Source organism: Typopeltis vanoorti, chromosome 12 (assembly GCF_054136105.1).
Source record: "Typopeltis vanoorti isolate ZY-2024b chromosome 12, IOZ_Tvanoo_1.0, whole genome shotgun sequence".
Classification (NCBI taxonomy): domain Eukaryota; kingdom Metazoa; phylum Arthropoda; class Arachnida; order Uropygi; family Thelyphonidae; genus Typopeltis; species Typopeltis vanoorti.
This window is the reverse complement of record NC_143560.1, coordinates 25,367,968-25,381,861: the sequence shown is the minus strand read 5'-3', so window position 1 is coordinate 25,381,861 and position 13,894 is coordinate 25,367,968. Positions and strand designations below refer to the sequence as shown.

Below are 13,894 nucleotides of genomic sequence, written 5' to 3'. Positions count from 1 at the left end.
ACCTCAATAAAGGTCGAAACTAGCCTGGGTTGTGGCTCTTCCCTTAATGCATAACATTAGACATATCCGCAAGGAGATGTGTTTCGCATTATGGGAGATACTAAGATAGGAGTGTTGGCAGCTTGCTCCACCTTTGCAAGGAGTGCCCTGGTGTTGTACCACCTTACCCCAGTCCTGAAGATACTTTCAGGTGCAAACTTTGTTTGCTCACACTTGGATAAAGGATTAAACTAAATTTATTATACAGTAAAGGTAGGTTTTTGATAAACATTGGATGATAAATTACCAGAGGCTGTGTGCTGATGGGAGAACTATTTTGTCAATTTTTTTTTAATTTTTGGCATTGTAGCCATTGGAAACAGGAATGTATAGCATATAAAGGGAGAGTTCAGATGTGAGGAAAGCATGGTCCTCCAGATTTTGTTCTAACCAGGCTTCCCTCACAGCTGTGCTCTCTTTTATTTGCCATACTTTCTTTAATGGCTTTAACTCACAAAATAGCTGTTCTTCCCATCCCTCTCAATATAAAGATTACAGTAATGCTATTATTATTTTTTTATATCTGGGAAACATCCAGCCCAGAACTTCAAAGAAATATAATCTGTGCATTGCTTTCAAACTTCATATGAAGCTGGCTGACCTTATTTGCTCTTTCTCCTAAAGATCAACCCCCTCTTTCCTCTCTCTGTTCCAAGTGTGTGCAAGGGTCCTTGTTCTTGTAACATTATGGACAAACTGGGAGATCTGCCAACATCTGCCTTGAAGTGCACAAGAATTAACCCGACCACCAGTCAGGTCCTAGTAGACCATGCCTTGGATACTTTGCATAGAATCAAATGGGAAAGATACTATGCTTAACTTGAAAGGGCTTATTTTAGAATCAGATATATTTTGATGTTCGTTTATTTAAAAAAAATAAAAACCTAATCTAAATAAATATGGTTGTGTTAAGATTTGGGAAACATTGATTCTTAGACCTCCTGCCCAACAGCCATGGCACCAGCAACCAAGGAGGGTTTCCTTTTTAGAACTTTAGGCTTCTAGTCTAACATCTTTCACTAATTGTTTGTTTGTGTGCGTGTTACAATTTTTATATTGCATTCCAGAAGATTTCTCTGTGATAGAGATGAGATGTTGGAACTATTAAAACCAGTAGTTAATATTTTTTTGTGCTGTTTTCTTTCTATTAAGCCTATTATGAGCTTAAACTAACAACTAAGCCTTAATACACAGTGCATGCTATCGTCTCTGTTATTCATCACTTATGTGAATCAACATTATGAAAGGAAGTGACACTAAACCTGATATCACAATTGGAGATGGAAGATATGAAATTCAGCTCTTCACTTTATTCAGATGATGCTATGCTCCTAAATTAATTCACTACAATGAACAGCTGTTTGGCATGAAAAAAGACAAAACAGACAGAAGTCGTATAATAAATTTAGTTTAATCCTTTATCCAAGTAGTGTTGTGGTAAGTGGTAAGGTGGTGTTGTACCACCTTACCCCAGTCCTGAAGATACTTTCAGGCTCAAACTTTGTTTGCTCACACTTGGATAAAGGATTAAATTAAATTTATTATACTCTAACCAAGTGAAAAATAAAATTTCATCAGACAGAAATCGTGGAAAACATTTAATTCCAGACACAATGGAAAATCTACAAAACAGGTAAAAATTTCAGGTATTCAGGCACAATTTGTTGGACAATAACAGAATAGACATTTAAACAGATTTTGATTTGACAGATGGATTAGAAATAAACAGTAGATCAGACACAATGGATGACTTCTTAGGTTTAGTTTGGGTTTTATTGATGCATAAACTTCTATGACTATATTGCATTAATCCAGAATTAAAATAACAAGCAGCAAATGTAATATATAAGACTGTATATAAAACTTTCATAATGTGCATCAAAATAAAACTAGTATACATATATTAATTTAATCATATATCTATATAAATGTATACAAATTTGTTTGTAAAAATTAAAAAAAAAAAAACAATATAAATTTAATGATCCAGATAAAATCTACCTGAATGTATACAGTTCAGGTAAGCAGCGTATTTCTATGAGCTGCAAAAAGAGAAACCACATGAAAGAATGCAGGTGCATCAAAAGTGTTTGAAGCATGATGCAGTATTGGCCACAATAATGTCTAGAGACTATAATAGTTCTTTGATATGCAGCAGTCTGACAAGTGTTGTCATACAAATTTTCCCACTGTGGACAAAAAATATTTTTCAACACAGGAGAGAGCCTAGGAATGATTCTCAGTCTTAGCTGAGTGTGTCCTCAAAGTGCCTTTGAATAATGCTAGCTTGAGCTAGCAAAATGTGAGCATGTAAATATTTAATTTAGTTATTATTTTCATTCCATTTCCTTCAACATGAATCAAAATACTTTGCTGCAACTTCTGAATTTGAAGAACTTGTTGATGTCCCATCCAATGAAGCCAATTAACTGCTGTATCGTATGCATATATACATCCATAATTACATGGATGCAAAGTGTCCGTTAAAGTCAACCTTTGGATACAGAAATAATATAGATACAAAGCATATATATTTTTTATATATTTTATCAAATCTGCTTCATTTGGATAGTTAATAAAGCAGCAATTTAGGATAATACTCTTGCTCCATATGTTACCAGATAATTATTTTATTGGGAAGTGCAAGGAAGCACCATATACTCATATTTTAATATTTATTTCAGTACTATACACATTAATTTTATGTAATAATTTAGAGATTGTATTATTTATTTTATTATTTGTGGAATATTATTCAGTACAGTGTATGTAAAATGTATGCTTCGAGAAAATTAAAGAATATGTGGAAGGAAATTCAAACTGAGATGGAGAGAGAGAGAGTATGTATTAAGTGTTTTAAAAATGAGTGTCTGTTAGGCGATGAGAACGAAACAAATACTGACGATAAAATGAAAAATTATGTTAATAATGTCAAATGTGTGGCCATAGAAATAGAAGAGAACAAAATAGATATCAATAAAGAAATAGCAAGCTTAAATGTTATCCTTCATAGCAAAGTGAGAAATTGAGAAACTGCAGAAGCAGCAAGAGTTAAGCAAGGCTGAAAAAAGAAAGAAGCTGGTGATCCGAAAGAATAATAAGGACCGACCAGACAAACAAGAAAAATGAGTTAAAGAGAAAAGTATGTATGGAGACTCAATAATTATTTCTATATACTAATGCCAGAAGTATCAGAAACAAGAGGGGGTGGGGGAGTTTTTGGCATTGGTTAGTGCAACCTTGCCAAATGTTATAGGCATTAATGAGATTTGGCTAACAGTAGATGATATAGCAACAGGGATTGAATGTGAAGGGTTTAGTATTTTCAGAGAAGATAGAGAAGACAGGATGGGGGAAGGAATACTATTGATGATAGCAGATGAATTTTAGCCAAAAAGAATAGGAGACTGGAGGGAGAGTAGAAGTTCATTTGAAACAATCTGGTGTGAGATTAAGGCCAGTAAGACAAAATATACGGTTGGTTGTTGCTATACGCCAGTGAGTTCCACATATGACCTGGAAGACATGAATCACCAAATTAGTACAATGAGTACAGATCGAGTGATTATCATGGGGGACTTCAACTATGGAGATATAAATTGGAAGGAAGCAAGATCACATGGCAGGAAGGAAATAGAAATGTATACACATGCTAAGAAGTAATTACTTAAGGCAGCATGTGATGGGGGGAGGGGCTACGATTGGGAAAGTATTGGACCTAGTCATAGGATCAGAAGAGCTATCCATAACCAAATTAACCGCATTACCTCCAATTGGTGAAAGTGACCAAACTGTCTTGACTTGGGAATTGTAAACATGGTAAAACAAGAGAATTATTCTATCAAGAAGGGGTATTTGTGAAACTACAAGGCAGGTGATTAAGACATGCTTAGGAAGAAGCTTAAATCTGTACCATGGCATAAAACACTGTAGGGTAAGGATGTTAATAGTGCTTGGGATACAGTTAAGGGTCATCTAGAGGAAGCAGTATTAAATTGTATACCTAGGGTAAGGAGGATTAATCAGATAAGAGTTAGATGGATGAGTAATATCATTAAGCACAAGCTGCGAAGAAGAAAATACTGTGGAGGGTATATAAAGAGAAAGGTGACCAGCAAATTCATGAACAGCATGGGGCTCAGGCAAGAAAGGCGACCAGCATGGCAAGGAAGGCAAAATCAGATTATGAGAGGAATTTAGTCAAGCAGGCCAAAGGAAATCCCAAAGATGCTTTCATTATATGGCAAGTAAGAGGAAGAATGGCTATGGAAGATTAACACATTCGCTGCCATGCTCCTCAGGCATAGTTTGTTCCCGCACGGCAAGTGCTTTCGCATCTTCCAGGTCACTACGAGTAATCTCGTAGCCAGCTTATAAGACAGAATTTTGTTTCATAGGCCAACTACGAGTAATCTCATATCACTTCCATCTATATATTACACGTGCTGACGACGGTGTTTATTGCGTCTAGTCTAGTTTTAGTTTCTAGTCTCTAAGAACCTTCAATTTCACCATGGCCAGTAAAGGAAAACTTACTGATATAGAAGTAGAAGCTTATGCTAATATGAGCGATGATGAATTTCATGAAATATTTGGTTCCGATTCCGAAGATGATCATTCCTACAGACGACTCTAGCGGTGATCAGATGATGAAGAAACTTTTGAAGATGAAGTTAGCATCCAGCCAAATACATCAACAAATACTTATTGGGAAAATTCAGAACAAGAGCCCCCACAATTTGACTTTGTTGAAACTGCAGGTTTTAAAATTAACACTGGAAATTTCGGTATCAAAAGGTTAGTTGAACTTTTCTTTTCTGAAGATATTCTCACAATTTTAGTAGAACAAACCAATTTATATGCTTTACAAAATACAGGAATACCTTGTATAGCGCGATTAATTGGTTCCAAGAAGCGTCCGTGCTATGCAAAACCGCGTTATTCGAGGTCTAATTATAAAGGTTTTCAATTTAATTTGTTTATTACAAAAATTTAGGATAATAAAAATATTTAAAAATGAAAAAAATTGTTATTTTTATTAACAAAATAACAAATAAAATCCTTTTAAACTGATATAAAAGTTGTAGAAAACAAAACAAATGTTGCTTCAATTTTAGCATACAGTAATTTACTTTTTACTAAAGTAGTCTTTTAGTGTTCGTTGAACCATCCTTGTCTCTTCAAGTACTAGATCATTGTAGCATTCGATGGCATTATTGACTTTGTCTCACTTTGATGCTTCTTTCCAAATTCGGGTCAGCATTTATGAGAAAGTCGGAAGTTTCATCGATTTTTCTCACAAAAGTTGAAAGGTCAGCAAAGGAAAATTCTTCAACCATGACATCATGTGGGGTCATTTTCGTCTTCTTCTGCTTCATAGGCTCGTTGTTGTTCCAACTCCAAAAGGGTTTCATCGTCCAGATCATTTGAATGAGAATCAATACATTCGTTCACATTGTTACAATCTAAACTTGTAAAACCAAGATCTTTGCCCATCTGCACAATTTCTGTTGAGATCTTCTCTTTCTGTATTGCAAAGGCAACAAAGTCCTTTGAACAATGCGGCAAGATATTATGCCATACGGCTCTCATGATGCTTTGAGTCACCTCTTGCCAAGATTCATAAATATTTCGAATGGCATCTTTTATGTTAAATTTCTTCCAAAATTCACTCAAAGTCCAAGAATCTTCTTCTGCTGCAGCTTTAATAGCTTGAGCAAAAGTTCGTCTTAAATAGTAAGCCTTGAAAATGGAGTAACGGCTTGATCCATCGGCTGCAGAATTGATGTGTTTGGAGGGAAAAAATGAATCTTGACATTTTCATCTAAGTCAGTCAATAGAGTTGGATGGCCTGGCTCATTGTCTAATAAAAGCAAAATTTTGAAAGGAATATCATTCTTTTTACAATAGATTTTAACTTCAGGGCAAAAACAAGTTTTAAACCAGTCTTCGAAAATTGAATGAGTCACCCATGTTTTTTCATTCGAACGCCAATGAACAGGTAAATTGTTCTTTGTAAAGCCCTTAAGAGCTCTTGGGTTTTCTGCTCTGTACACTAACAGTGGCTTCAATTTTAAATCACCTGATGCATTACCTCCTAGTAAACCTGTCAATCGGTCTTTTGACACTTTATACCCAGCTTGTGTTTTTTCCTTCTCTGCTACAAATGTGCACGATGGCATTCTTTTCCAGAACAAGCCAGTCTCGTCAGCGTTAAAAATTTGATCATCTGTGTAGCCTTCCTTCTCAATGAGCTCCTTCAATTCATTGGGAAATAATTCTGCAGTTTTAGTGTCAGCACTTGCGCTTTCACCTTGGATTCTTACGTTATGAAGTCCCATACGCTTTTTGAAATTGTAGAACCAGCTGCGACTAGCTATAAACGTTTCACTGGTTGTACCTCCTTCATTTTCGCTTTCATTTTCTTTTATTTTGTCATATAGACTTGTTGCTTTTGCCTGGATTATCATTTGACTCAAAGGAATCTTTTTTCTGATTACAATCTCCAATCCAGATCATTAGAAGGCGTTCCATATTTTCCATTGTAGAATCGATTTCTCGTGATCATTTCTGACATATAAGAAGCGGTGCTCATTCCATGTTGTTTAATCTTTTCTTTGCTCTGAATAATTGTTCGTACAGATGACTCATTCATTGAATTCTCATGTGCTATTTTAGCAAACGAAGCGCCATTGTCGTGACATTTTATAATTTCAAGTTTCTTCTCTAATGTCAACCACTTGCGTTTTTTTTGTTACTCCAACAGTGTCTTCTTTGTTTTGTCTCTTTTCACTCATACTTAATTAATAAAAAAAATATTAAATACTAATATTAACATAAATAATAAAATGCTGCGGGGAAAGAACGTGTCTACATGAGAACCAATCGAATAACTACTGCATAAACGTGGCTCTCGACTGTCACTTGCGGTGCCCGGGAATAGCCAGTCAGTGTTAACAATGTTAGTGTAATAATGATAAGCATAATAATAAAAACCGCATTAGACCAAAACGTGTGTTGTTCAAAACCGCGCTATACAAGGTATTCCTATATTGAGCAAAGCCGAGCACAGATCAAAAAAAGTCAAAGAATTTCAAACTGGAAAGCAACAGACATACCTGAAATGTAATTATTTCTTGGACTTTTACTTCATATAGGTCCTTGTAATTTAAGTCTATTGAGCATTACTGGAGTACAAATCAACTTTATCATTTGCCATTCTGGTGCTCTAAAATGAGCTGAAATCGATTTCAAATTTTATTGTGTAATTTGCATTTCGCAGATAATTCCCAAGCAGCTAATGATAAATTGCACAAATTAAGACCAGTCCTAGATCATTTTAATAGTGTAATGCGAAATAGCTACACCCCAGACAGAAACTTATGTGTTGATGAGTCAATGGTGTTGTGGCACGGTAGACTGACGTTTCAGCAATACATAAAAAAAAAAAAAAAAAACATAAATATGGTGTGAAATTCTATGAACTATGCGAATCGAATAGATTGGTGATAAAAATAAAAATTAATACAGGAAAATCTGAATCCTCTTTAGCAAAAATGGTTCACGCATGTGATATTGTATTCCACTTGATGGAAGAATATTTAGACAGGGGTTATGTATTGCATATCGATAATTTTTATAATTCTGTAGCTCTGACGGAATCAGTTACAGACAGAAAAAAGTACATGTGTGGAACGCTGAGAAATAATAGGAAAAACAACCCACCAGATGTTATTCAGAAGAAACTAAAGAAAGGGGGAATTTGTCTAGCAAAGAGGAGGTCCTGTTGTCAGCAAAGGGAAGGATAACAGGGAAGTTCTTTCCATTTCAAATATGCACAAATTTGAAATGGTTGAAGCGCAAAATCGGAATGGTAAATTTCAATTAAAACCAAATATTGTTAGTGATTATAATTTGGGTATGTCAGGCACCGATCTTTCTGATCAAATGCTTTCTTACTATTCCACCTTACCTTACAAAAGACAATTAGATGGCCAAAGAAATTGGCAATACTTTTTTTGAACATATACCTCAAAAATTTTTGAGGTATACATTCAAAATGGACATAAATTTTATAACATGATTACTGGAAATGCAATGACTGCGTTAAAATTTAGAGATCAATTTATCTCAGTTTTTGTTGGAATGGATGAGCTTACAGCATCAGAGAATATCAGGAGGAATCGGGATTTTCATTATTTGGAAATTTTACCACCAACAGAAAAAAAAGAATCGCCCGACAAAGCCATGCCGTGTGTGTACACAAAACAAACAACGATGCAAAACACGTTATTATTATTGTCCTGTTTGCCAGGAAAAACCACCATTGTGCATGGAAAATTGTTTTAAAATGTACCATTCTTAATTTGAATAAATTGTTTTTTCATTTTGATTGGTTTTTATTTTTATTGATTTTATTAGTTTTAAACTGATTTACAAATTACATGTTATACTACGGATTAACTCGCGCTTGGCATAGGAGGTTGGTAATCGACATATAAGTATGTTCGTAGTTGGCTTCTGAGGCACATATATAATATACTATATTTTAGTTGAAATTATTTCCCTTCTACCAAGCCCCCAGATGTGCTCTCTGCTTTATTCAAAATCCAAGGGTCCAAATTAAGGTAATTATACTAAGGGTTACCTCGTGTTTGGCATAGGAGGTCGGTAAATCGACATACGAGTATACTCGTAGTTGGCTTGTGAAGCTCATATACGAACTACGAGTATATTCGTAGTTGGCAGTGAACATGTTAACTGTAATGAGTGATGATGGTCATGAGGAGACAGAAGTGGATAAAATAGTTGAGCTACTGAGTGATCACTTTGCAAGCTTATATCTTCCTAGTGAGGTTAATGCTTTAACCTATGTGACACTAATGTCAGAACAGAGTGGATGAAACAGAGGTTCTTATGATACTGCAGAATCTCGTAAATACAGCTGTGGGATATCAGCTAGGGTTTTGCAAGGATGTGCAAGAGAACTGGCAATGCCTTTGACCAACTCAGCTCTGATAGAGTTCCAAGGGAGTGGAGAGAGGGCAAAATTATTCCTTTACATAAGGGAGATTCTAAGGCTACAGTAGCAAATTATAGACCAATCAGTATCTCAGGCATGGTGGTAAAAGTACTAGAAAAATTGGTCAAAAAGAGAATTCAAGAATGTGTAGATAAAAATATGATATTGTATGAAGGTCAACGTGGCTTTTTGAAGGATTGGTCATGCCTTAGTAATTTACTAACTTTTCATAATAGATTAATAGCTGAGTTGAAAAAAGGAAATTGCTACACGACGATTTTGCTGGATTTTGCAAAGGCACCTGACAGCGTACCACATGGAACACTGTTATGCAAATTAGAACAAATGGATGGATATGACATTGGTTAACTGGATAAGAGGGTGGCTGCTGGACCGATATCAAAAAGTGGTATGGAGGGGCAGAATTGAGGTGAAAACATGTGACTAGTGGTGTGCCACAAGGTTCAATGCTGGGACTATTGCTGTTTAATTTGTACATAAATGATATAGGAAATGACCTGAAAGGAAGTATTCAGTTGTTTGCTGATGATGCAAAATTAGAGATTAGAGTAATAGTTAATTAAGGCAATGTGGAGAGTCTGCAGGGCGATTTAAATAGGCTGTCAGTATGGGCAACATTTAATGTGTGTCAGTTTTATGTTGAGATATGTAAAATTATGCATTTTGGGATAAATAGATTACAAGCCATGTATCACATTGATGGCGCTATACTCCAGGAAATAGATGAAACTAGAGATTTAGGAGTTGTGGTAGACAGAGAGAGTTGAAGTTCAGAGGACATATTGCTAAGATAGCCCATAAGATTACTTGGCTAGTGAAGAACACATTAACAAGTAGAGATAAGGAAGTTGTAATTCCTCTTTATAAGGCCTTGATACCCACATCTGGATTACTGTGCTCAGGTATGGTATCCTAGGTTTCTTGTGGATGAGGAAGCGGTGGAGAGAATTCATAGGCAGAATTCAGTGGCCTGTTTCCTATGATAGATTGAAGGTTTGTAGATTGCAGAAGTTGGTTGACAGGAGAAAAAGAAGGGATATGATAGAAACATTTAAGTTGCTTTAAGGGTTTTATAGAATTTAGATGCAGGAAAAATGTTTCAGCACTTGGCTAGAGAGACCAGAACAAAGGTCATCCCTAGAAGTTGAATAAAGGTGGAGTCAGTAGGAGTGCGAGTACTAGATTTTTTGCTTGTAGAGTGGTGAATGAGTGGAATGGTTGCTAGAATTGGTTGCGAGTGCTTTGTCTGTTAAGGGGGGGGGGGGGTTCAAGGAGAGGTATGACAGATTGTGTGGATGGACTGGGTTTCCAGTGATGAGTCTTCAATCTCCACGGAGGTGCCCCCATATAAGAATAATAATTTCATTATAAAACAGAGTAAAATTACTGTGCAATAACAGCTGAATGTCAAATTCAGGCATGTTAACTGTTCACATATCTTTATGGTTCACATGTTGATTTCCAAATTACGATTTTTCAACTAATGACGGGATCACTGGAACAGAAACCCAACATAAATCAAGGACTGACTGTAAACCAGTAAACTAACTGGGGAAAACTTGAGACTGAGGTGCTAACTGCATGTGTTGTCATTGTGCTGTTTCACAGAAGAAAAAACATGAGTTTTCAGTAAAGCATACAGTGATCTATTAAGTATCTAATCTTCAAATAATCACACTCCTCATTTAATCAATCCTTGAATTAGCATGTCATCTGATTCCTGGAACAGCATTATGTAATCATACATCAAATTAACTCAGTTAACCAACCAGCAAATCAATTTCCAAACATCAATGAATAATTGAGAGATTACTATCTTTTAATATTTCCTACCAGATGAAAAGATCTATACTACCTATACATATCTTCATCATGATTTGAAACAAGATCTTTTCACACAAAAGATTTGTCACTCTTCTGATTGACTGCATCATGAAGCATCTGGGTGGGATTAGTCAAATTGTGCAAGTCTAGATGATTCCAGTTTTTAAAGAGAGAAAAAACTACAAGTTTGCAAAATTTATTTTGAAAAAAGGTTTATATAGTTTTATCTGAATATAAAATCACTTCAATATAATATTAAGTGTTTTAAAAAATATGCTTACAGTGAGTTTGGTATGCCACCTGACCAGGAAGATGAACACTAACTGGAAGAAGCGGTTGAAGTAATGTTCGGGTTCCTTCTTCTTGTTGCCACTGTGCAAACTCTGCATGTATCTGAAAAATTTAAATAGAATTATATACATGAAAACTGATTTCCTAAACTGAATCTTAAAAAAATAAGAAGTGTCAAAGTTTGTCAACAGCATGTCAGAATAATTCAGTTACTAAAGCTGAACTGGTCTGAGTGATAGTACATCAGCTCACCAAACCATAGGATGAGGATTCCAATCCTACCATGGGTATAATGTTGCTAGGTAGAAGGTGAATTTCTTAGCCTGGAATGATACCACCTCACTTACTGGGGATAAGACCAAAGTTCCATGTTTGGTCTTGAGAGCAAGGTTTCTGGATTATTATTATCTGAGACTGCTAGAGTATCAAGGACTAACTGGGGGAGACTGTACATCACCCACGACAGCTGTCATACTTTCTCTTAAATCATTCAAACTGGATGCACAATGGGCAAACTGTCTCACTCAATTTTCTCTCATAGAATCTCTTCAGATTCTATGAGAGAAAATCTAGCTCTCACCCCTTTCTTAACAGCACACAACCTTCTACAGAGGTCTCCTTGTCTGCTCCTCCACCTTCCATATAATGAAAAATTTAATATATATAAAATGAATCTTTCATATAATTGGTATCAGTTGAAAACCTATAAGACCCTTGCAGAAGTTTATAGACCTATCATATCACCTTTCTTTCTCCTGTTTACCAGTGTCTGCAGTCCACATACTCTCAGTCTGTCCTCATTGTTACACTTGATAGCTGAGAATACTATATTCCCAAGATATCATGGTGTAACATGAAGAATAAATATCATAAATTAAAACCCCTGCAAAAAAAAAAAAAAAAAAAAAAAAAAAAAAAATGAATTATTTAATGGAAAATTTCTTGCATCCAGTAATATGTATAAAACGTAAGGGTTGTTGTTAAAGTAGCTGATAAAGGAAGGAATGTATTAATATTGTAATATGACTTAAAATAAGGAATTCTAACTAAATAAGTAGCTAACAAAGGAAAGTATAGATTAATATTGTAATACGATTAAAAATGAGAGAGTTAAGTAAATAAGTAGAAAGGGTGAGTCATAAAATACGTTATGAGAGAGATTAAGTTATTAAGTAGAATTCATAGAAAAGGTTTGAAAGGGGATTAAGTCAGGCTAGCACAAGAAAAGAAAAGCTATCGCTTAGGGCCGATCCCCGGATTGAAACATTGAGAACGGGCTTGCCGATCAAATGATGTTTGGTGAAAAAACGCCACCCTAATTGGTCGATGATTAAAAAACAAGTAGGAGGAGAAAGGAAGTAAGAAAAGGTGCCGTTAGGGGAGCAGCTATAAAAGGGTTGGTAACCCCCCAGAGAAGGCTTTTCTTTTTTGGACAGTCGCTTTTGGCCTTGGAGTTTGGTTTTGGTTCCGGTGGAGTTCACGGGGTTTTCCTGAGTGGCGACAGGGGTGATATCTCCTCGTCACAACATGGAAACGAAAGTGAGCGGGATTTCGATTCCCGTTTTCCCGAGTAGGAAGCAAAAAAAAAATTGCCATAGAGTCCTAGAATAGGAGGGATCTTCTTCGTTTCGACGCTAGTGATAACTACGCAAAGCTGAAAGCTGTAAAGAGATCGATGTCCTCATTGCTAATAGTAGAGCAAATATGTGTGTTAAAGTATTCCAGAGTTATGAGAAGTTATACCAGAGGTTCGTTTGGAAAAGAATAAAGGCCCATACGAAGAGCTCAAGAAAGGTACTGTAAATCATAACCTATGTTAGCTAGAAATTTGTCTGTGAAAAGTATCGTGATTCCAATACAGAACTGTTGAAGTTATACTAGGACTTCAGTATATGATAGAATGTGTTATGTGTAGATTGACTAGTGTTATAGATTTGTGAATGGTTAAGAGTCCTAAGGTATTTTTGCATGTCTATTATACTGCACAAGATATTTAAATGACATAATTGTGTGTTAGTGCAAATAACGGTATAACGGAATAGTGTGAATTAAGTAATTACGTATCCTAAGAATTGAATGCCTAATGTAATGTATAAAATAATTGAAATGTCACAAGTATGTGTTAGCAGTGAATAATTTGTTAATCTACTTCAGTATGAATAATCAGGTAGTGTGAATTGATCTAATTTGTTCACATCAGGTGAATTTATGAATTAATGTGTATGGGGGCATAATCACAAATAGCCATATTGCTTGTAATGATTTAATGTTAGTCTATAAGTATTTTAGTTTAGTATTTGAATTGTACCATGTTTAGAAACTTAATAAACCTTTTGTTCAATGATAAAAGAGTTGTCTGATGTTGCTAATCCAATACACTGCTTAAAATCATCGTACCTAATCACACGGGAAATTTAATGTTGAGGAAAGAGATTAAGAGTCATGACTGCAATAATATTTGAATACTAAGAGAAATATTCGAGATTGACTTTCTCCCTATTTATGACAACATAAATGGTGCAGTTGATAACCACTTGAAAATATTGTACTTAGTCACGTGGAAAATTTAAGTTGAGAATCGAGTTAAGTGTCACGACTGCAATAGTTACACTTTCAGATATATTTGAGTTCTTTCTCCTTGTTTATGTATGTAATATCCTAAACTAAATATCCCAAAAGGCGCAGTATAAATACAAA

At 35.3% G+C, this 13,894-nt stretch overlaps 1 protein-coding gene across 3 annotated transcripts in view; it reads right to left on the bottom strand.

Annotated features, from left to right (window-relative positions):
• Positions 1-13,894, bottom strand: part of LOC150100638 (uncharacterized) — a 296,632-nt gene that overhangs the window by 116,111 nt on the left and 166,627 nt on the right. For all 3 annotated transcript variants that reach the window (XR_016549179.1, XM_090401968.1, XM_090401969.1), the window contains exon 10: positions 11,188-11,299. Coding sequence is in view for 2 of the 3 variants with exons in the window: in XM_090401968.1 (XP_090258094.1) it covers positions 11,188-11,299 (112 nt within the window). In the remaining variant the exon portion in view is untranslated. The remainder of the gene's footprint in view (positions 1-11,187; positions 11,300-13,894) is intronic.